Source organism: Lissotriton vulgaris, chromosome 11 (assembly GCF_964263255.1).
Source record: "Lissotriton vulgaris chromosome 11, aLisVul1.2, whole genome shotgun sequence".
Lineage (NCBI taxonomy): Eukaryota > Metazoa > Chordata > Amphibia > Caudata > Salamandridae > Lissotriton > Lissotriton vulgaris.
In genome coordinates, this window is record NC_141699.1 from 140,580,039 (window position 1) to 140,603,686 (window position 23,648).

The 23,648-nt window shown below is 47.5% G+C and overlaps 1 protein-coding gene across 3 annotated transcripts in view; it reads left to right on the top strand.

Moving 5' to 3' along the window:
• Positions 1–23,648, top strand: part of ABCB9 (ATP binding cassette subfamily B member 9) — a 198,698-nt gene that overhangs the window by 27,541 nt on the left and 147,509 nt on the right. For all 3 annotated transcript variants that reach the window (XM_086942937.1, XM_086942939.1, XM_086942938.1), the window contains exon 2: positions 8,284–8,981. In XM_086942937.1, coding sequence (XP_086799063.1) covers positions 8,284–8,981 — 698 coding nt within the window. The remainder of the gene's footprint in view (positions 1–8,283; positions 8,982–23,648) is intronic.

Below are 23,648 nucleotides of genomic sequence, written 5' to 3' on the forward strand. Positions count from 1 at the left end.
CGCAGTGCGTGTGATGTGGGAATGCCCCTCTAGTACAGGTCAGGTGGCTCCCCACATTTCCACACTTTGTATTGTATGCAGTTCTCTCTGGGTCATTGTCTCTAACACTTCCTGGGGGTTTGGTAGCACAGATAGTCCATTTAGTGTTAGACCGGCAATCAGTCATGTTTGCAGGTGCTACCTCTGGCTTGGGCAGGACACCTTCTCTGGCCTCGTGGCACTTACATGTTGGCCCACTAGGCTGGCTCAAGAAATCTTCTTGTTCGTCCCCTCCTGGTGAGGTCAGTGTCACTAGTGGTGCCAGAAGTGTGCGCGTTGGTCTTTCTCACTCACATCCTTCCTTGTGTCTTCGCCTCGCTGGACAGGGCTTTTTGGTGGACTTAGCTTTTGCTTTATGTTTTCTCGCTCTGTTGGTTTCCCGTTACTCCACTCTGTGATATTTTTGAACCATGAGATGTCTGGGGTACCACCTCTGTGCCCCTTTTGGTTGGTACCATGTCGTGTTTTCCTGCTACCAAACCTCAGAACCCATTTTCACAGGGGCTGCAGAATTTCCATACAACATCATCTGTCCTTAACCACGATCAGTCACGTTCCCACATCATCACATGGATGGGTCTTTGTCGCTTGCAAGCTTTGTTGTTTTTCTTTCTGCATTGCTGACTGGCCTTGATGACTAAGCTTGTTGAGTGCCATAGAAAGGTTGATGGAAGGGTGTCCATCAGAGATGCCGAACAAAAGGGTGACCAGGTCACACTGATTGACGCAATAAGGGATGTTTGGATACACTGGCAGGACGCAGTGAAGGGCACACTCCGGGTCCTCCCCTTGCTTGACGCTTATCCACAAGGCCTTGTTAAGCATACACATAAAACGCTCAACAGCCTTGTTAGCCTAAAGGCCACCTGAGCATGTTCTTGAGATGATGAACGTTTAGTTGGTGTATATCGTTTGGTCTCACATACTCAAAGGCTGTGGTAGTTACTAGCTCAACCACAGGGAACTGGGTGGGAGCATCCAGAGAGAGCAATGACAGCCTTCGATCCAGAAAACTGCCAATGTCAGCACTTATCTTGGTCCAGGTTGGTATGCTGAAGTTCTCAGTGATGACCGGTTGTGCAGTGTTGCTAATTAGTTGAGAAGCTTGGCATTCCCTAATGGTTTTCTCAATGACACAGTCCATTCTGGGAACTCACAGGTTCTCCTGCAGTTCGACCTGATGATGTTAATCTCCATGGCCGTTAATTGTGCCGCCTGGATGACTAGCTTTTTTATGCTCCTCTGCATTATCCACTGGCTTGGGGTGGTGTCCTTGTTGCCTTTCACTGGTGTCTTGCTAAATAATTACCTCCATTTTCAGCTCCTAGTTTGTAGCTAACTGAAAAGTGGTATTGTAGCTGTACCACCAATTTCTAAGTCTTCGATGGCGAGTATTGTGAGGTTCCTTGAAACAGATTGATCAGTGGCTTGTCATGCATGACCATCTTGCAGCACCTACCATAAAGATATAGGTAAAAAATGGGTACACCTCTTAAAAGCCAAGGCCTCCTTCTCAATTTGGGCGTAGCAGGTTTCAACGTCTCTTAAGAACCAGCTTGCAAAAGCTACCCAGGTTCATTTGTTCCATTTTTGCTCTTGTACTACCCTTTGGGCTTACATCAGTTGTGAGTTCTCTTTTGTTGTAGGGGTTGAAGTACACCATTGTGATTTATTGTAGTAGAGCTTCCTTCACTTTCCTGAAATCTTCCTCATAGACACTCCTCCCCCCCCCTCACATTTTCACAGAGCTTGGGATTTTGTGAGACCTCTGAGGTCACTAGATTTGGGATACATTGGTTGCAATAGTTTGCCATTCCTAGGAAGCTCCCTACTTCAAACACAATGGTCTGAACAAAACAAAGTTGGTTTGTTCTAAATGTTCTCATACTTTTTGTGGTCAGTTCTTGCACCTTCTTTTGGGAAGACATAGCTGAAGAACTAGATCCTGTGTTAGAAGAATTTACATTTTTCTAAATGTAGCATGAAGCCATGGTCAGAGAGTCTTTTTACGATTCCCCTTAGATGACATTCGTGTTCCTTGATTGTTTCTGAGCAGATTATGTCTTCCCTTATATTAAGCATGTCTCTAGCCCTTGTAGCATTTCTCTTGCCTCATTCTGAAAAACTTCAGCATGAAAACAAATTCTGTAATTAATTCTTCTGACCTCCTAAGCTCCAGGTGAGTTGAAAAAGCAGTGATTTGTCAGCTCACCTGGTCCAGGAGTAGCTAGAGATAACCAGCGTTGAGGTCTGCTTTGGAGAACCACTGACCTCCACTGAGGACTGCAGTTATCTCATCCATGGGGGGCATAATGTGCCTTTCTCTTTGAATAGCTAGGTGGGGGAGACACATGTCGATATACTCTACCAGGCTGCTTGGGTTGTGATGTGAGCGATACAGGAGACGCCCATGAGGTTGGTCCTGTCACTTTCTCAATGATGTGTGTAGAAACAAGGACCCCCTTATATGGATAAAGTTCCTGGGTCAGGGTAAACAATGTATGTAAAGTAACACACCCAGGCAAGCAATATGACTACTGGCATAGGTTAGATGGCAAACAAAACAAGATTAGTGATGAAACACTGAATTAGCATAGAAAGTACATTTTAATAAATTTCATAAAAAGTGTCACGAATTAAATCATTGACATATTGGTAAAACATGAAAAAAATAGATCCATTAGCAGATATGCATTATTTGTGTAAAAAGTAATATAGTGGAGGGATGGTTTCCTGTCTACGCGTTTCGACACAGTGAAGGTGTCTTCCTCAGGATATTACCATCATGATACTGTAAATAAATAAACAATATTTAAAATTTTGTCTTTATGCTAAACAGTTAATAGCGCTAAATACAGTTTGCCAAATTCTAGAAGCCAGTAATTTGTTCAAATTACATGATATACCGCATAACATTGGGTCATTTTGTTTAACATACAAATGAATATCAGAGGGACATGCTTACATTTGCATTAATGGAAAAACAGAACAGTTGACATTTCATATTACATTTGTATTTTTCAATGATGTCCATCACATCTATCTGCTCCATGTCTTTTTCGATGTGTGGCCGTAACTGGAATGGCCATAGGGTGACAAGCAGTAATCGCCAGAGGGTGACAGGTAGTAATGTTTTGTTGATATACAGCTTGACTGTATAGGCCTAGAGACAGCAGAGACCTCTAAATAAATGTTAACATTTTTTGAGGATGTTCCCAACCTTGCAGTCAAATATTTGCCATTCAAAGACTAACCCTCAGTATTCAGCTAGGTAGCCGCTAAGCAGTTTTGGTTCTTTTTTGATGAAGATGCGAAAACTTTTCTCAATTGTTTTTATTCTCATTCGTACACCAGCCTTTTAAACATTTCTCCAAAGGGCAATGGGTCTTGAGCCAATAGGCGTAGGTTCTTGTCTCGGAGAGCTCAGCTTGGGGTGACTTATCAAGGCTTGGAACTGACTTTCGTCCATGACATTCACTGATGCCTTTGTATCTATTGGTGCAGTCATCTGTGTTTCAATCACCTCAACTTAGCACACAGGTTTAAGACTTCTCTGCTTTGCCTCTTCTCCATCATGGGATATTAGGAACACCTCCTCCTCATCGTCGTTGGGCTCAGTCCCGAACCTGGTGTCCGGGCTTGCTCTCACCTTCTGGTCAGCATTGGTCATTATATTGTGGCTCCTAGTAGAGTGCTTGTATGCCTGGAAGGTCTTTGTTCTCTTCCTTCCTCGACGCACACATGCAAAGTGATTAATTCTGCCACATCTGGAGCAAGTTTTTCCTTGTGCTGGGCGTCATGAGGCTGGGTATGACCCCAACTCACATTTTCCACGTGTTTGTGGGTGCCCGTATAGTGGTGTAGATGTATGTATTACAGTCCGGCAATGGATTTAGGAGTCATGATTACGTGCAGAGACCATGTGCAAATATACCAGGCTGCAAGTGAATCTGCAGTTCAAGAACAGAAACAGGACCTACAATTGTATGCAGGGCACAGAAAATCTAGTCAGAGAACCAAGGATGAAAGTATATGTAAAGTCCTAATAGATCTGTAGAATCTGAATTTGTTTATAAACTGGGCACGGTCACAGAGTGTGGGAGTGTACACAGTCCATGCGTTCAAGTTCAAGTTCGGGCATTTATATAGCGCGCTACTCACCCAGAGGGTCTCAAGGCGCTAGGGGAAGGGGTTCATTATTTGTCGAAAAGCCAGGTTTTAAGTTCTTTTCTGAAGGCGATATGGTTTTGAGTAAGGCGGAGGTGGGTGGGGAGTGAGTTCCAGGTCTTGGCAGCCAGGAAGGAGAAGGATCTGCCCCCCATGGTGGATTTTCGAATGCGCGGGACTGTGGCGAGGGCTTGATTAGACGATCTTAGTTGGCGGGTGGGTTTGTGGAAGGACAGTCGAGTGTTGAGGCATTCGGGTCCTAGATTGTAGAGGGCCTTGTGTGCGTGGGTGAGAAGGCGGAAAGTGATTCTTTTGTTGACGGGAAGCCAGTGGAGGTCTTTTAGGTGTTCGGTGATGTGATCTTGGCGAGGGATGTCCAATATGAGTCTCACTGATGCGTTTTGGATGCGTTGGAGTTTTTTCTGTAATTTTCATGCGTCACTGTTCCACCCAAGAAAGATTAACTGCAAGCGTATGCATATTGCAGTAAAATGTACAGAGGGTAGGAGGTTATGACAGGTTGTAGCACAAACACAGATGATGCCAGTTTTTGCATAGTCCAGGCACAGTTTCAGTGGATACAGATTTATGTCTAGTCAGTGCAGAGAGAGAGAGGTGATGGAAGAAAGAGGCACGAGGTGGAATCAAGACTAAGCATCTGTGATATTTGGCAGCACCAGTGGTGGAGGTCAAGAAAAGCTCTGGGCCCCTGCACTTATTCATATATATTATTTTACAACTTAAGCATTAGTGTTGTCATGAAGGCCCATGATATATATTGCACAGCAACTAAGTGGTCCCTCACTACTCCTAATTCTCCAAATGTAGCTTTGACGAGCTGTCATGGATTACGCCAGGAGATGTTGTGGGTCTGGAGCTTGGGAAACAATTAGATCATAGCTTAATTGGAAAGGGAAGGGTAGTACAAAGAAAAACAGAGGACCCCAGAACCTTTGGGCCTGAGATGTGACCCCTAATAATATTCAAGCACTTGTGGAGTAAGGTGTGATATTACGTTTATTATAAGAGCCTAAAGGACATGTTCGACTCTAGAGGAATTACAAAGGCATTGACAGACTTTGGATGCAATAAGTTTACTCTATTGCCCTGCTCGAGTCAGTGGCGCCTGGGTACCAGACTTGGTGGTAAAATGTAATTGTAATTATATTGTAATTATATGCTGCTTACTACCCCTTACGAGGTGTTGGAGCACTTTCCTGCAAGTAGCACGCTACTCCGAAACCCAAAAAGGATTAGTAGTGAATCATGAAATTAACTTGAGCTGTAAACTGACAAAGATAAAGATATATATTAGATGTATGTATGTTTGGATAGATACATATATGGATAGATGAACGAATAGGAAGGAGGGGGACACAGATGGAGAGGCAGACTATTAAAAGACAGAAAGAGAAGTAAAACGACAGGCATACAAACCGACGGAAGAAAGCTACATACATAGTTAGATCGATGGATGGAGAGGTGACGGATCGATTGTAAAACGGGAAGGTTATTAGACAGTGGAAGAGATTACTAGATGTTCCTCTACACCAAGATTACGCAGACATTACTTTCACATCCCTCCTATACCTGGCAGCAACTGCACTCTTGCATCTGTTAAACAATGCCAACCCTCAATTGATAAAGCAGCCACTGTCTGGTGAACCCTTCCAGAAAGGTTTTATGGGACTGTAACCACCTGTGCTTCCAGAGCAAAACAAACAAGTTATAATCCTTGCAAAGGTGGCGCCTTCTAAATATATTGGCAGGACCGCTTGGACGGTGCCCCACAGTAGTAACCAGGGTATCTACCAAGGTATAGTTGCTTCGTGCACAATATGTCTTTCCTGTGTTCAAGTTTAATGAAGTCAAGAGGGTGTCTGATTTACCAAGCACCTCTGGACTCCAGTGTTTGTAACAGGGTGTTCTCAGATAACGTTATGGGGGCTAGCCGACACTAATACTACTTCCAACGCAATTCGAGATTTCAGAAGGTTTTGAGAAAAAGAATGGCGCCTCACAGAAAGCACCCAATGGTAGATTTTAGGATTGTGTATCTCCGAATGACTATTCTCAGTGGGTATTCTTGCTGATGTGATGTACACACAGAACATGGGACACCGGCTGGGTATGGTTGCATACACTGGAGCTGAGGTTTATAACCACGATAAAGCCAGGTACCCAAGTCATAGAATGAAATTCCATTGGTTTAGAATTCGGTCTGGGCATTTTTGGTGAAAGAGGGAAACAATAGCATTCCTGATGGCCTGAAAACCTGGAGAAAGCAAGCACTTCACATATTGAAAGGGATTCTAATGATCATTTTAAGGCTGCACTCCCTGTTTATGACTGGGGCATGGGTTCAGGCACTCAAAGTTAGCTTGTAAGGTGTTCAGAGAGGACAGGTCAAGGGGGCAGGCCAGGTCCAATGGAAGGTGCAGTTTCTAGTTGTTTCTGGGACAACTTCAATTCTAATGTGTTGAGTATGTGCCTGGCTCTCACAAAGTGCTTTATTTGTCCTTCTGGTTGCTGGTGGTGGCACCAACACTCATTTCGGGACCACAAATTATCGTCCATCGATAGACTTTGACCCAGTGCAACAGAGAGTGAGAGGTAGATAAAGGAGGAAGAAAGAGCAAGACAAAGACAGGAAATTGGTGACAAACAGATAAAGTAGGAATGAAAAAGAGCATGAAAAAGTGAGACAAAGCAACAGGAAATTTAGGGGGTGGAAGAAAGAACCTTGAGTTGGATTAATAACCAGGTAACCTTGGTGTTTGTCATCCCTGTCATTCGGCAGCCCATCCAAATGACAGAGTTGACAAACACATGAGAAAGGTTTTGGGCCTTTCAATTGACTGCTTTATAAATTAAGCCCTGGCTTTGAGATCTGTTTCAGGTCTTCTAGGTTGTAGATACTTTTGACTCCTGGGCTGCTTTGCTGTCTTGAATTGGTCTTCCACGCAGGTGTCAGCCAGCTGGACCCTGCGGGCAGTCTATTTGTTCATCCTCCAAGCAGAGGCGTGAGCTTCCACCTGCAACTTCAGAGGAGAGTCTTTTCTTAGGCTCCGCCCAAACTTCGGTGGAAGTCATAACCGGGCTTTCTGCCTTTGGTACACCATTTTCCAAGTGAGTGTTCCACAGCTTTCTTATGAAGTCCACAATTAGTGTAAATGAGTGGTTCCAGTGGTACAATAACTAGGGGAAAATGATGTTACTGGTGAGAAGTTAGGGCACAATCACAAAGTGCCATCTTAGAGTATTCACTTTCTGACCAACGAGTGTAGGACACTTTGTAGAGCGTGGTGGAACAGCAAATTCTTATGAGAATGTACATTAGAGGCTACAGGCCAGACATCCTAATTAGGTTCAGGGCATTGCAGTTAGTCAGAAATTGGTCTTGTTCCAAACAGGCAACCACATTGATTTCACCCTGGTACTGTTTCAGTACAACTAGTCCTGGTGGAATGTATGTGTGTTCCCTATAACCTCCAACTGGTATGACGTTTCCAGATCGAGGCCCCAGGAGCTGCTACATGAAGGGTGTCACGTCCACAGGGACGAAGGCAATTTGAAGGGCAACCACTATTTTGTGCTGGACTTATCATATTCTCATCAAGTCCACCATTCATTCAGCATATGGATTCCAACACATGTTCAACTCAAGCAAAACCTTACAGCACAGTCAGAGGCAGTGGGAAGAACCCCGTTGCTCGGGTAAACAGACACTTCTCCCATGGTTATGTAAAAGTTCTTTGCCCCCACAGCTGCCACTATCCTCCAGTCTCCCCATACCCTATCCGCATGCGCGCTAGCGGGTTTTCCCGCTGCGCGCTGAAATTTGAAAAAAAACAGCGTTACGTGACAAAGCCAGCTCGTCATGCGCGCAGCGCAGGTAACGCCCATGACGAGCTGGCTTTGTCACCAGCATCGAAGGGGCTATAGAGGGTGCAATAGCACATAAGGATACACAGACAGGCAGCTAACTACATTGTACTATGATGCCATGATTTTCTTGATATGCACGTACATTCTGAGGCTTTCTAACATGCTTACTCTTTTTTTCTCTCTTTTCAGAATAAAGTTCCAAAAGTTTATCCAGAAGATCAATGCAAACATGAAAGACGCATTTGCTAATATTTTCAAGTTGCTCAAGGCCATGAGACCGTGGGCAGCCACATATGTTACACTCATGTTTACAGCTGCAGACCTCACTATAACAGCTTTTCTACACTCAAACAGATGCAAAAGTAAGACCATTTTCCTGGACCAAGCTCATCTTAACTTTCTGAGCTCCACGCTAGATGTGTGGGGGTCATCCCTCCTGAGAGGTCTCTTACTATATGGTGCCCTAATTGGAGTAACAAATTATGGACTCTACAGAAAGAAATGGTGGACGACATTTCTAGCCGCCATCTATGTTATTGGCTTGGTCACTAGCATATATGTCTTGATTAGACTACTTCTGCAGTCAGGAGACCAAGAGGCAGAGGGTGAGCCTTGGCTTTGGAGTCTACTCGCGTGGATTTGTGTGTCTTCGGTCACCATTCTCTCTCTTTGGTGGCTCTTTTTGCTATCAAATTCACAAGAGAAATCAAAAGAAGAGTGCAGCAGAGAAGACATGAAAGCAGAAGAAAAACCTGGAAGGCGTGCTAGCAGAATCCTACAAGAGGGTCAACCATCGGTTGCAACAATTGCACGGCTGTTATCTCATTGCAAGCCAGACGCTGCCTTAATTGGAGTGGCTTTCATCTTTCTGTTGGGCTCCACTCTAGGTGAGTGCTACAAACATCAGTTGTTGGTCTCTTCTTTTCCACATTATGAGTCTGATTTAGAGTTTGACTGGCATGATTTCCATCCTCGAATATATTATAGCCTGCCGTAGTGGGCAATACCAACTATTAAGGGCCCGCTCCAGCATTAAAAGCCCGAGCCAAAGGCTCACTTCTAACTCTTACAACCCTTTTCTAAATTCAGAATTTCTACACTTGAACTTATGGATTAACACTCTTGCCCTTGAAAAAGGCGAACAGTTCTGATCTGTGGTAGTCCTATTTGTGCTACACAATTCCTCCTTTAAATTAGGACAGCCCACTTCCTAGCAAGCTCGTAACCAGTGTCCGTAGCACTTGCTAACTGATGGGGGATCCTGTAGACTGTACTTAAAATGTAAAGGAAGAAGTGCTCACAAGCCAGGTCTCTTAACCGTTGTTGTGCCAAATACCCAGGCTATGTAGTCTTCATTCCACCTCATGTCTCTTTAAAGCATCGCCCGATACTTCCTGCTTCTTTATCTCTTGCAGCTTCTGACGGTCTTCTTTTGTCAAGGTTTATACATCTTTCTTTTCCTCCTTGTGTATTTTTCACTCTCTAGTTCTGGGTCACAATCTGATCAGGAAGAATAAATGCAGGTCCCCGAGATGAGTGCTAGTTGGCCCCACCTGCAACCACTGGCTCAAATTAAACAGTGCCTGAAAATGTGAGGGTGATGCCAGAATGTTCGTGGTCGTAGTCCTATGTTGAGGAAAAGATATACTGGAACATTAACGGAAAATTCAATCTTCTCCTTTTGTTAATGTTGTATTCCAAATTCTCCGTGCTCTCAAAAGCCCTATGACATTTTTAGGCAAATAACGTGTCAAAGCTCTAAGTCTGTTTCAAATCAGGTCAGGTAATGTTAGTTCAGTGTGTGAAATTAAAACTTCGAAAATTCAGTATTTTCTATTATGAAATGGTAAAGGTTTTAAAAATCAATTACTCTTTTGATGATTTTCCCCTCCTGTGTTTGCTGCATAGTACTTCAGCAAAACACGAATTTGCAGGAGGAAGGGGGCGTTTGAACACATTTTTTTTGCTGACAAAAAAAATGGGAAATTAGTCAACGTGCTGATTTTTTACAGCAAAATGTTTTGCTGATAAAATCTGCAGAATTAACTTGTTTTTTTAATGTTTTTTTATCTTGCAAAGCCTATGTAGACTATTTCTCATAATTTAAAAAAACATTACAAATGTATTGCATTTTATGACGTTTTTAAAGACTCTAAAAATGTTAATGAAAGTGAAGTCTGGACAATCTGCACACATCAAATAGTCGGGTAATTTGCTAGGTGACATTAGCACTTGGTGATGGATCCAATGCTGAACTCGACTCTGGTCCAGGGAGGTCGGGTCCCACTTCTATGCAGTTCAATTCAATTTGACAAATGTTACTTGTGTTCTTGTTGGCATTAGAGAAATTGCATTGTTTTTATTTATGTATGTTTTATTTATTCATTCTTTTTATCCAAAGGCAGATACCTAGATTGAAGCAGTTTTGTTTGGTTTAATTTCTTAACATAAGTTATCTTCTTCACAGCAGGCTCATTCTGTTTGGGAAAATATTGATTAGGCCAGTAACTCCATCACCATCAAAGTCTTTATTTGGATTAAATAATAATCTATAAAAAAGCATACAAACCAACCAAGCATTACATCCACAAGGTGCAATAAATAAAAAAATAAAGTACAATTTATCAATAACTGGCAAAAAGCCCCATCTTTACAATAAAATCATTACCTCCTCGTCCCTCCCTCGCTTTCAATACTTACGAATTGAGGCATCCCTGCCTCACCAGACACCCATACCACATGATTTATCACACAGGGTCTATATGTAGCCCCCACCCCCCTCAAACCTCCTGTTTTTATCTTTTCTCACCTATTGAGACGCACGTACCACGCGCTGGCCGTTTGCAGTGCTGTGGTCTTCTTCTGGAGTTCTTCGTTTGGATTCTTTGTGGGAGGTCCTTTCCCTCGTTGTTCTCTGCCTGCGGGGCCTGGCCTGGGCAGTGTGATGCCTTCCCTCGCCGTATCTGGGGTAGCGGTGCACTCTTGGTGGCGGAGCGGGCGGGGTCCGGCTGACGGAGTCACTGGTCCTGTGTGGCTGGGGCTGTCTTACCGGGTTGGAGGCCGGAAGGCGAAGCGGCAGCGGTGGGGACAGCAGGGTTCCTCGGCTTATTTATTTATTAATGCGATTTTCTATAGCGCGAACTTTACCCAAAGGTGTCAGAGCGCTTTACATAAGCACCAGTTGAGAAACATAAGGACTTAGGATTACATGCGTTACAAAAAGGATACAGGGAAAAAAATTGCAAATGTACAAGATGTAAAGTCACACAAGGAGGCGATACACGTTGATATACTCTAAGATGGTATAAAGGTCTACTGCATATACTAGTGATTACTCTATATACATAGGGAAGGGATAGACATGGATATACTCTAGGAGTCACATAGAAATGGAAGAGAGCACAGCGGTCTACTGCATATACTAGTGATTAGAGTTATCTCTATATACATAGGGAGGGGATACACATGGATATACTCTAAGAGTCACATAGAAATGGAAGAGAGCACAACGGTCTACTGCATATACTAGTGATTAGAGTTATCTCTATATACATAGGGAAGGGATATGACTGGATATACTCAAGGGTCACATAGGAACGGTAGATGGTACAAAGATCTACTGCAAATACTAGTGATAAGAGTTATCCCTATAAACAAAAATAAGCACACATAGTAGAGATCCTCAGGCAGAGTTCCCTTAAGTGGGGTTGTAGGGGGGACGAAGTCACAACACCAAGGTGGGGTGGGAGGGAATCAAGGGTAGGGAGAGAAGGCAATGCATAAAAGGGAGGAAACATTTGAGGAACATCAAGGGGGAAACGAGGGAAAAGGGTAAAAGACGAAGGAATGGGCAAGAAGACAAGCCGGGGACAAGAGAAAAACGGCCGAGAGCAGCAGCAAAATGGCGGGCAGGAAAAGTGAGGAGGTCCATGAGAGTCTGTGGTCCACCAATACAGTGCCTCAAGTGTTTCCCGTACCAGGGTGAGTAGTTAAGGTCATCCAACACTCCGATGCATCTTATAAGAGTGCCCCTGGCCAAAATGAAAGAGCCCTGTTCGGCCTGATGCCTGCTTGTAGACAGAGACGGTTGGTATGAAACATTGTCCTGCAAGGCTTCGATATTCCCTACCACAGCCATGGTGCAGGCATGTGGTATTCCTCAGCACGCTGTGTGGTAGGCTGGCGCGCGCACACCACCATGAGCAGGTCCGTGGAAATCCAGATCAGTCTTGCGTGACCCCGGGGCAGTCTGGTGATGTCCAGCCTCAGCGCTCCAAGTGGAGGAATCCAGCAATTCAAGATCAGGGGCAGCTTTTGGTGTGTGAGGGCAGTGAGAGTTGGGTTCAGAAGCTCAATAGGGGGAGCCGATCGCCAGTTGCAGGTCGCCGCCAGCCGCCATTTTATGGTCAGGCATGCGCGGGAAGGAATATCGTTATTAGGACAGCCTCCTCGGCTGGCTGTTTCTGTCCTTGATTACAGTAAGGGCCTCTTGTGAGGCCGTTTTTTATCCTTTATTGTGGGTTTGCTGCTTGGGTTGTGTTTTTTGAACCACTTTGCCTCATTTCTGTACCTCCCGGTTGTTCAGCTCTCTGTTTGTTGGGGACTCGATCTACGTTAGCTCAGCACCTGGGATTCGCAACTGGACTCTGCTCAGTCAACCTCCCCCTCTGCCCCCCACGCCTCCCGACTCATGGACTCTAGACACGGGGAGGGGGGGGGGCAACTTCCGAAATGACATCACCCGGTGCCTGCTCACATTTCCACCATGTGGTTACGACGCGCGGCCGCTGTCGGACAGCTGTATAAATGAGGTTTTCTCTGCTGTGCTTCTAGTGTTTGTTTCGTTATGGCGATGCGTCCTGCCGGTCGCAGTCTTCTGAGGTGCTACATGGACATGTTTGAGGCTGCTGTGGCTCGCGCTCTGGGTGCCAGGGTTCCTGGTAAGCGCTGGTCTTCTCATTCTGTGGTGGGTCGGGTGGACTCGGCCTCTGAGGGCTTTTCTTCGGGAACTGCCAGGCCTTCTACCGCTTCTGGACAGTTTGTTCTTCGGGAAGTGGTTCCTGCAATCCTCCGACCCTTTAGGGAATGCTTGGGGTTTACATCTTACTCTGCTCCTGAGGGATCGATGACTTGTTTCCGCTGTGTGTTAGGCCCCGCGTGCTCGCTGTGCCCTTTCATGGACGCATGCTCAGGGGGGGTTCCGGCAATGACTGTACTCCCTAGTGGAGGGGTGTCTCTCTTCTTAACTCTGTCATGGCTGGCTTTATTTGTCTTCTGCGGCGCAGTCATTGGTGTCTGTCTTTGGGTGGCTCGCCTTGGCTATTCATGGGGTGACGGACTGCTCAGGCTTGCTTGTCCACATGGTTCAGCAGGCCATTCTCCTGGCTGCCGTCTCTTCGGTTGTGCCTGGTTCCCTGTGGATGCGTGACTGGAGCGCGGATTCTTCGGAGGAGTCTTCTCTCCTTGAGTTCCCCTTTGTTGGCTTGATGTTTTTTGATGTGCATTTCTGGATTCTGTCTCTTTTCTCAGCTTCTTCTTCCGGTCTTCCCGGTGATCCTCTGATCCTTTTCAGGACTGTTGGCGTACATTCCTGACCATAACGTCGTCTGCCAGGGTCTGTCGGTTGCCTTCATGCTGATGTCCTGGCGGCTGCGACGAGGCGGCCCCTTGGCCTATGGGCGTGAGGCTGTTGTCTTTCCTAGATGGTTGGTGGCTGGATGTGTGGGTTCGCTGAGCATTGGTTATTGTCGGGATTGGTTGTCCTTTCGACTTTTTCGCTGTTTAACCCTGTTGGGTCTCCATCCGTGCACCTGTCCCTTGGTCCCCGGCGCCTTGGTCGGCTCTTCTGGAGGGGCTTCAGGTTCCTCTGGCGCAGGAGGCGTTCGTACCGGTCCCCCTGGCTCAACGGGGTCAGGGTTGTTATTCCATTTTGTTTCTGGTCCAGAAGGTGTCAGGGGAGTTCCGGCCGGTTCTGGACCTCAAGAGCGTGAATTGTTGGGTTCGGACCGTTTACTTCAAGATGGTGACCTTGCAGTCCATCGCTCAAGGGATATTTCTCCATCCTTACCTGGACGATTGGTTGGTCCATGCTCCCTCGTTCCGGTTGCCTCTCAGTCACACAGAGGTGGCCCTGGCGTTTTGAGGGGGCACAGCTTTGTTATCAATGTGGGGAAATCCTTCCTTGTTCCGTCCCAGGATCGTCTCTTCAATGGGGCTCGGTTTCAGACGGATTTGGGGGTGGTCACTCTACACGAGGCTCTTGTGGACAAGATTCATTCACACATCCGGTCTCTTCTGTACAGTCCGGTTCAGGTGGCGGGTCGTTGGCTCCAGGTGCAGCCACGGTCTTTCTGATTCCTTGGGCCTGGTTTCATTTGCCCGCTCTGATGGCTCATGTTCTGATGCATTGGTATCCCCATTGCCTTCCCCTCTCTTCTCCGATTCCGATGTCACCTCTGATCAGGTCCGCTCTGGGTTGGTGGTTGGTTCGGGATCATCTGCTGAAGGGGATCTCTCTCTCCTCCTGCTCCCGTAGTAGTCACCACGGATGCCAGCCTCTCAGAGTGCGGGGCCTGGCTGGGGGTTCATCGGACCAGGGGCTTCTGGTCCCCCTCTCAGGGCAGAAGGTCTTCGAATTGTCTGGCTCTGTTGGCCTTCTCTCGGTTTCTGCGGTGTTCAGTTGTTCTAGTTTGGACGGACAACGTTACTGCCATGGCTTACGTGTGCAGACGGGGGGGGGGGGGGGGGGGTACCAGGTCCTCGTCTCTGGCTTTGGTGGCGTTGCAGTTGTTCGGTTGGGTGGAGTCTCATCTTGTGGCTCTCTCGGCTATTCTCATTCGGGGGGTGTCCAATTCCCTAGCAGATGCTCTCAGCAGAGCCATCCCGTCCTCTGTGGTTTTCTGCCTCTGTCAGGAGTTGTTTGTGGATCTGACGGGGCGTTGGGGTGTTCCGGTGGTGGACCTCTTTGCTTGTCTGGGCGATGCCAAGGTGGCCCGGTTTGTATCCAGCAGTGGGGAGAGTTCGGCCTGGGCGGTGGATGCTCTCCCTTGCCCCTGACCTCGGGGGCTTCTGTATGCCTTTCCTCCCTTCCCCCTTCTTCTCCGCTTCCTTATTCGGGTCCGTTCCTTGGGGGCTCAGATGATTCTGGTGGCTCCGACTTGGCCTCGTGCCTCCTGGTTTCCTCTCCTGGTGGAGATGAGGTCAGAGGTGGAATGGTCTGATGCGTGAAGGTGTTCCGGCTGGCTTGTCCTCTACTCTGCAGGCAGCTAGGCGCCCGTTCGCCAGCAGGTCTTGCCTGAGACACTGGCGTTCTTTCAGTCTGTGGTGTCGTGGCAGGGGTTTGGACCCTGCTTCCTCTTCTTTGTTTGATGTGATGCTGTTTCTCCAGGAGGGTGCTGCTTTGGGCTTGGAGGTTTCTTCCCTTCGTTTACAGTGGGCAGTGATTACGGAGTTTCGGTGCTCTTGGGACAATCTCTCCGATCCTGATGGGTTGGTTGGTCGCCTTGTTAAGGGTTTGGGTAATGTTCTTCCTACCCCTCTGCGGCATTTTCCCATCTGGGATCTGTCTCTTGTCTTGGACGCTTTGTAGTCCCCTCCCTTTGAGCCCTTGCTTTCTGTGGATCTGCGCCATTTGTCCTTCAAGTCCTGCTTTTTGGTGGCCATTTCCTCTTCTTGCCGCCTGGGTGAGCTGGGCGCTCTCTCTTCCAAACATCCTTTTTTGTCAGATTTCTGTGGACAGGATTGTTTTGAGACCTATCCTTTCCTTTTGTCCTAAGGTGGATTCTCAATGCCACAGGGATCAGGAGTTGGTTCTTCCTTCCTTTTTTGATTCTCTGGTGTTGGTGTCTGAGGTGCGGCTGCACTCTTTGGATGTTCGGCGGGCTCTCCTGCTCGATTTGGAACGGGTCGCTCCTTTCCGTTTGTCTGATTAGCTTTTTGTTAATTTTGGGCTTGTGTGTCGGGGTTTGCGTCCTTCTACTCCTTCCTTGAGTCGTTGGGTTTGGTCTCTGATTTCTTTGGCGTACATGGCGGCGGGGCACCTTTCTCCTTTGGGGGTTCAGGGTTGTTCCACTCAGTCCTTGTGAGGAAAATTTAATTTTTATGGCCAAGTATGTCCCCTATCGTGTACCCCAACGTTCTATGTACATGCATGACATCCATGCATTTTCCCTCCATGGCCGAAAATGAAGACGCATTTGCATTTGCGTCCAACGTTAACATGTCATCTACCAAGTCCTCCATGAAAGCAACATTAATTTGGTTCTTAGACCCATGTTGCCAACGTCTTTACATGATACACGTTTTAAGATGCAAACGTTTTTCTGGCTCAGCCGAGCCAGGCCCTGAATTGAGGCTCTGAGTCTCTTCTGTCTCTGAAAGCTGCAGTTTAGGTATGCATCCCTGACCTCTACCTTACTTCCTGCCCAGCGAAGCGGTGCCCGGCTCGGCTTGGCCTGCCTGCCAAGATGGTATTTTGCCTACAGTTATCTGCTCAGCCTCTGCAAAAACACATTCCAGTCTAGTGAAATAGGTAAACATATTCCAGCCTGCAGAGCAAAGGGCCCGGCCTTCCTGTCTCCTTACAAGCAATTTACTGCACCCGTTGCCATAGTAGGCCCATGGCCCCGCGCATTGCACGAAGACACGTATGCACCCCCTAGCATTCAGTGATGTATGGCCCCTGCCTGAGAGACCTTTTACTTCAGACAACACATCCTCCAAACACAAGATATCAGATATGCTATAGGTGCAGGTCGTTCTGACATCCCAGACACCAGTCTCCTCTACTAGTGCTAAAGTCAAGCCCCCCAGCTCTCCCCAGTTACACGTCAATATCACGTCATGCTCAGTTGCGCACGCATACAGGGTAAAGGTTTCTGCCGACCCAGCAGATTTTCTCTATGCATCCACCCACCTATGACACTTCTGTGACGTTTCTAGCACACACCTCCGTGTACGCCTATTACACGCCTCCTTTTACGCCCATATGTTCTTATCTTCTTCTTTTCACTTGTTACGCCTACTGTATTCAATGCAACTGTACAGTTTTACTATATATAATGTGTGATGTTAATAAAATGTTGAATATCCCTTCCTGAACCTGAGTGGTGATGGAACCCGATGTCCAGTGTCTCGAGATACTTAATTAAAGCCCGTATGACTCAGATACCACGGACTCTGCCTCTCATTTTTATTGAGCTATCCTTATTGTCATTTAATGTATAGAAAAATAGTCCCGGTAATTTTATTTACCACACTTGGCAGCCTCCTGTGCGGATGTCCAAGGGGCTTCCATTTCGGAGATTTGTCGGGCTGCCGCATGGGCTTCGCCGTTGTCCTTTGCCTCTCGTTCCTGGATTGGCCGGGAGCTTGACCATGCTGAGGGTTTTGGGTACAAGGTTCTTTCCGCTATGGTTTCTGTGTAGTGGTTTTCCTTGTTGTCTGTGTTTTTTGATTAGCCTGTTTTTGCATACCATCTTTGGTTGTCCTGTTGGGTTTTGTGCATCTCAATGCGTAAGGAATGGAAGCGAGGGAGGAACGAGGAGGTAATGTCTCAATTACTTACCAGTAATTGCATTACTCTGAGTCCTACTCCCTCGCTTCCATTAATTACATCCCTCCCTCCCTCCCTGGTAGTCCAGGCCAACCTTTTGGTATGGTTTCGGTCTCTGTGGTATTACAGTAGGTTTGAGAGGGGTGGGGGCTACTTATAGTCCCCGCGTGATAAATCACGTGGTATTGGTGTCTGGTGAGGCAGGGATGCCTCAATGCGTAAGTAATGGAAGCGAGGGAGTAGGACTCAGAGTAATGCAATTACCGGTAAGTAATTGAGACATTATTAACCATTAATTAGCTTTACTTAAAAATACATAACCATATAAAACTTCCATCTTAACACCTTTCTAAAAACAAATAAAATTATCCAAGATACAATACCAATTGTTGGATCCCAACCAGCCCGAGCACTGCAGGAACGTAGCAAACACCAATCCCCTTCTCCTGACCACTGACCACTCACAGAATGACCACTATGAGTAAGGCAATGACCCTGAAAAGAGGGTGGTTGAATGAGACACCAAGTCTACCACCCTTGTGAATAACAAGGACACTGCTCCCTTCTTCCTTCACGCTTCTGCACCTGTAAGAAAGACAACCCTTCATATAAACATTGTCCACAGGGCAGGTTCCTGTCCTTTTAGACCATGCCCCTGTATACACATAAACAACCCCTCTCACCGGTTTGATGCGCAGGCTTGCTTCGTGAAGACACTCTTGAACACTTCTCAAGCATGAGCGCCAAGACGCCAAGAATCGGCAGTGATCACAAAAAGAATGGGAGAACTTTAGCTGTGTCCTTCGTAACAGGGGAAAAAGGATTTTTAACTAATTCTGTAAAAAACCCCTGAGTAATTACAAAAGCAAAAGGGAACCCGGGACGTTTCCTATCCAGGAGCGGGGTCCCAAAACAATCCCAGCGCCGATAGAACAATCTTCGCGGAGTGACCCAAAACGTCACTTCCGCGAATAACGACGTGAACAGGCGTCTAAGTGAGCGCGCTGTACACAACACCGTTACAGACTCTACGGCGGTAAAAGCCTTCACACGCCGCGTACACCGTAAACTAGGAAAACGGGGACAGGTTTCCCTACAACAACAGGGACCGCAAACAAAGGGACACTGGGGAAAAACACACCCTGGGACCTACGCTACTGAGCACAATAAGGGGGCCAAGGGACGGGGAAAGGAATAAACAAACAGGGGCCAGGCAACAGGAATTCTTCTCACGAGCCCGTGAGAAGACAAAAGGAAAAGGTTTCGATCAGCAGATCAGCTTTCTCGTCAGCAGCCAGCAACCGGAATCCAAAATAGGCGATTTCAAGCAACGAGTGAAAGGTAGGACTATCCTTATATCCTACAGGTCATTGATCATGTGATACCGGGGCATGGTCACTAACAAGGGACTAGCTGCTCGAAACCCTAACAGTACCCCCCCCCCAATGATCCTCCCCACCGGGCGGGGTTTCGAAGGGTGTTGTCTATGAAATAACCGCACCAACCGAGGTGCGTGCACTCCCCCAGCTGGTTCCCAGGTCCTGTCCTCCTGTGTATAACCTTTCCAATCCACCAAATAAAAGAGGCGACCCCTAACCCGCTTAGAGTCCATGATAGCCTGAACCTCGAATTCTTCCTGACCATCCACCTCCACAGGCGGAGGAGGAGGCAAAACTTGAGCCGATGGTATATAGGGCTTCAGTAACGACGTATGGAATACAGGATGGACTCCATACTCGGGAGGCAATTCAAGCTTCATCGCCACGGGGTTGATGACCTGGATGATAGGGAACGGACCCACGAACCGTGGTTGCAACTTGCGTGACCCACCCAACCTCAGGTTGCGAGATGCCAACCACACCAAATCCCCAACCTTATAGGCGGGAGCAGGGACACGATGCTTATCTGCCTGTGCCTTCATTGTTACCTTGGCCTCCCTCAACCTGTCCTTTGCCATTCCCCAAATCTCATTCAGTCGCTCACACACAACATCTATAGCTGGCATGCGGCCCGTGGGTTGAATAGCGACGGCTCTGGGATGATATCCTAGGGAACAAAAGAAGGGAGTCATACCCAATGCGGAGTGCAGACTGTTATTATACGCAAATTCCGCAATGGGTAAAGCCGTCACCCAGTCACAAGAAAGAGCAGTAACCAGACATCGCAAGTACTGTTCCATCGTCTGGTTAGTCCGCTCCGTCTGGCCGTCCGATTGAGGATGGTAAGCCGAGGACAAACGGATCTCTGTCTTGAGTACAGAACATAACTCCGTCCAGAAATGGGAGACGAACTGTGCTCCCCTGTCAGAAATGATAACCTCGGGCAGCCCATGCAACCGTACCACCGAAGACATAAAAACCACCGCCATCTCTTTGGCCGTAGGGAGTTTAGACAGGGGAATAAAATGCGCCATTTTTGTGAACAAGTCCACTACCACCAGAATGGTGGTAAAACCAGAAACAGGGGGTAGTTCCGTCACGAAATCCATGCTTAAGGTATGCCAGGGGGAAGGAGGAACTTCCAAGGGCTGCAAGAGGCCAGAGGGCATATTGTGTGATGGTTTACTGGTGGCACAAACAGGACAAGCACTCACATAGTCCCGCACGTCACCCATCATGGCCTCCCACCAAAACCACCTCTTACACATATCACTGGTCTTTCTCATACCTGGATGTGCCACCAAGGCCGAGGAATGACACCATTCCAGTACCTCGTTCCTCAAGCTGGGGGGCACAAACAACCTCTCCTCGTTATACAAAACCCCATCCTTCTCCTGTACCAACGGGATAGAAGAGTAAGGGGCCAGGTCTATATGTCGCATGTGTTCCTTGACTATGGATGCGAAATCCTCCGCACACAGAGCCCCTATGACCCTTTCTTCAGCAATCATAGCTCTACCTGAACCCAACGATCCCTCCTCCTTGGGATCCACATTGATCCTGGAAAGCGCATCAGATTTAACCTGTTGGGCTGCGGGTCTATATGTTATTACGAAATCGTATTCATTAAAGAATAGAACCCACCTCATCTGGCGAGGAGTCAACGCCCTGGCTGATCGGAAGAACTCCAGATTTTTGTGGTCGGTGTAAATGGTGATTACATGCCTCGCGCCCCATAAATAATGGCGCCACTCCTCAAAGGCCAGCTTCACAGCAAGCAATTCACGCTCCGCCACCGTATAATTGCGTTCCGCTGGCAACAGTGTCTTAGAAAAGAACGCTATAGGGTGCAAATGGCCTGAGGCTTCATCACGTTGAGACAGCACCCCGCCCACGGCACACAGAGATGCGTCGGTCTCTACGAAGAACGGCAGGGCAGGATCAGGGTGCACCAATACAGGCGCAGAAGTGAAACATGTCAACAGTGTTTGAAAGGCATCCTGAGTCACACTGGTCCACTCGAAAGGAACTCCCTTCCGTAACAGACGGGTCATGGGTGCCACTATGTCCGAGAAATGCGTGATAAAACGCCGATAAAAGTTAGCGAACCCCAGCAACACCTGTATCTGCTTTGTCGTAGTCGGAACCGGCCAGGTAGCAATGGCCTGGATCTTCTTCGGGTCCATCCGAATACCTCTAGCCGAGATCACGAACCCCAAAAATTCGACCTCTGTGGTACTGAATTGGCACTTCTCCAGCTTGGCATATAGATGATGCTCCTGCAATGTTTGAAGCACCTGTTTTACGTGTTCAACATGCTCGGCCCCTTTTTCCGAATAGACCAGTATATCATCCAGATATACAATGACAGTTTGGTCCAAAAATCTACTGAGGACCTCATTGATAAAAAACTGGAACGCTGCCGGCGCATTGCACAATCCAAACGGCATCACCATATATTCGAAGAGGCCGTACTTTGTCCTAAAGGCCGTCTTCCACTCATCTCCGGGTCTGACCCTAATAAGATGGTATGCGCCCCGCAAGTCCAATTTGGTGAATACCGTTGCCTTGCGGAGCTGGTCCAACAACACGGAGATGAGCGGAAGAGGGTACCTGTTCTTTACAGTGGCGGTGTTTAACATTCTATAGTCCACACAGGCCCTCAAGGTCCCTTCTTTCTTAGGTATGAAAAAGATGGCCGATGACACCGGAGAGGAAGAGGGACGGATGAAGCCAAGCTGTAACATCTCGTCTATGTACTCTTTCAGGTGTCTCTCTTCGGGTTCCGAAAGAGCGTATACCCGACTACAGGGTAGGGGAACACCCGGCACCAGATCTATTTTACAATCGTATGTACGATGTGGGGGAAGCGCTTGAGCGCAGTCTTTATCGAAGACGTCCTGAAAGGCTGCATATGGGGGCGGGACAGTGCTCACCTCCGCTACCGCGCAAGTTAAAGGATTAACCTGCTCCCCTGCCATCGCATAACAATTACCCAAACAATACACGGAGTCCAGTGTCACCAGCCTCTGAACCCAATCGATCCGTGGGTTGTGCTTTTGTAGCCACGGAACCCCCAACACCAACCCAAAGGAAGGTGCATCGATCAAATCGAAAACCACCGCTTCCGAATGCCCGTTTTCACACAACAACTGTAAGGGTATGGTCTGTCGAGCAATGTTTCCAGAAGACAGTTGCGACCCATCAATTGCCCTCACTGGCTCAGGTTGTTCTTTCAGATGACAAGGAACCATCAATTTCTCGGCCATTGAAATGTCCATGAAATTCCCGGTAGCCCCGGAGTCCAGCAATATTGACACCGGAACATGGTTCTGGGCTGTAAGCAGCAATAGGGCATTGACTACAAAGTGTCTGGGAACTAGATCCAGGGCCCCCACTACCTCATACTGTTCCTGTCGTTCTTCACCCGTACCCCGATCCACCATTATACAGGCTACTTTTTTCCCAAACCCTGTCCCTGACGGCTTCACCGGGCAGTCCTTTGCAAAATGACCCCCTTGTCCACAATACAAGCACAGGTTCTTTTCTCTCCTTCTCTTCTTTTCCTCCGGAGTCAGAGGACCCCGGACCCCTCCTATTTCCATAGGTTCGGGGGCTGTCTTGTTCTCTCCTACAGTCTTTACTTCAGCCCTCACATAACCTCCCCAAGATGACTGAAACCGGTTCCTCTCTCCCCGCCTTTCCGTTACTCTGTGGTTCAACTTAACCACTAGGTCAATGAACGCAGCACAATCCTCCGGCGGATCCACTACCTGTGACACTATGTCTTTTAGTTCCTCGCAAAGGCCTTGATAAAACAGTGACTTCCGTTTCTCAATGGGCCAGTGTGTCTCAGATATCAGCCGATTAAAGGTAGCTATATACACCAATAGATCCTGTTTGCCCTGCCGCAGTTTCAGGAGCTCTGCATCGCTTGCCTGCATAAATGCGTGTTTCGCGAACAGACCCCGCATCAATTCCTTAAACGCAGTGTAATTATATAACACACGGTCGTCGCTTTCAACCAAGGGTATAGCCCATTGGGCCGCATTGCCAGCCAGATATGAAAGTGCGAATGCAACCTTAGCAGAGTCATCGGGAAACGCACTTGGTCTACACATAAAGTGTAGTTGGCACTGATTTACAAACATCCCGAATTTATCGCTATCCCCGTTAAACCTTTCCGGGGGAGCCAAAGGCACTGCCACAGGAGTTGTCACAGTAACAGCTATAGGAGTACTCCCGCCCGCCGTACTTTGTCCTGCTCCGCCCCCATACTGGAAGGTAGCAGGTTGAATAACAGGGTTCGTCACTCTGGGGGGGAGTGTCTGTTCTCTAGCCCTCACCGCTACTAACTCTTGTTTCAGACCTACATTTTCCTGTTGTAACTCCTGAACTTGTGCCTGTAGTGTTTGAACTGCCCCCATTATATCCTGCAACGTAAGGGCCCCTGCACCCCCAGTCTCATCCATACTAGTCCAGGCAGTGCTATTATCGTGGGCTTGAAATTCTGTAGGATCCCAACCAGCCCGAGCACTGCAGGAACGTAGCAAACACCAATCCCCTTCTCCTGACCACTGACCACTCACAGAATGACCACTATGAGTAAGGCAATGACCCTG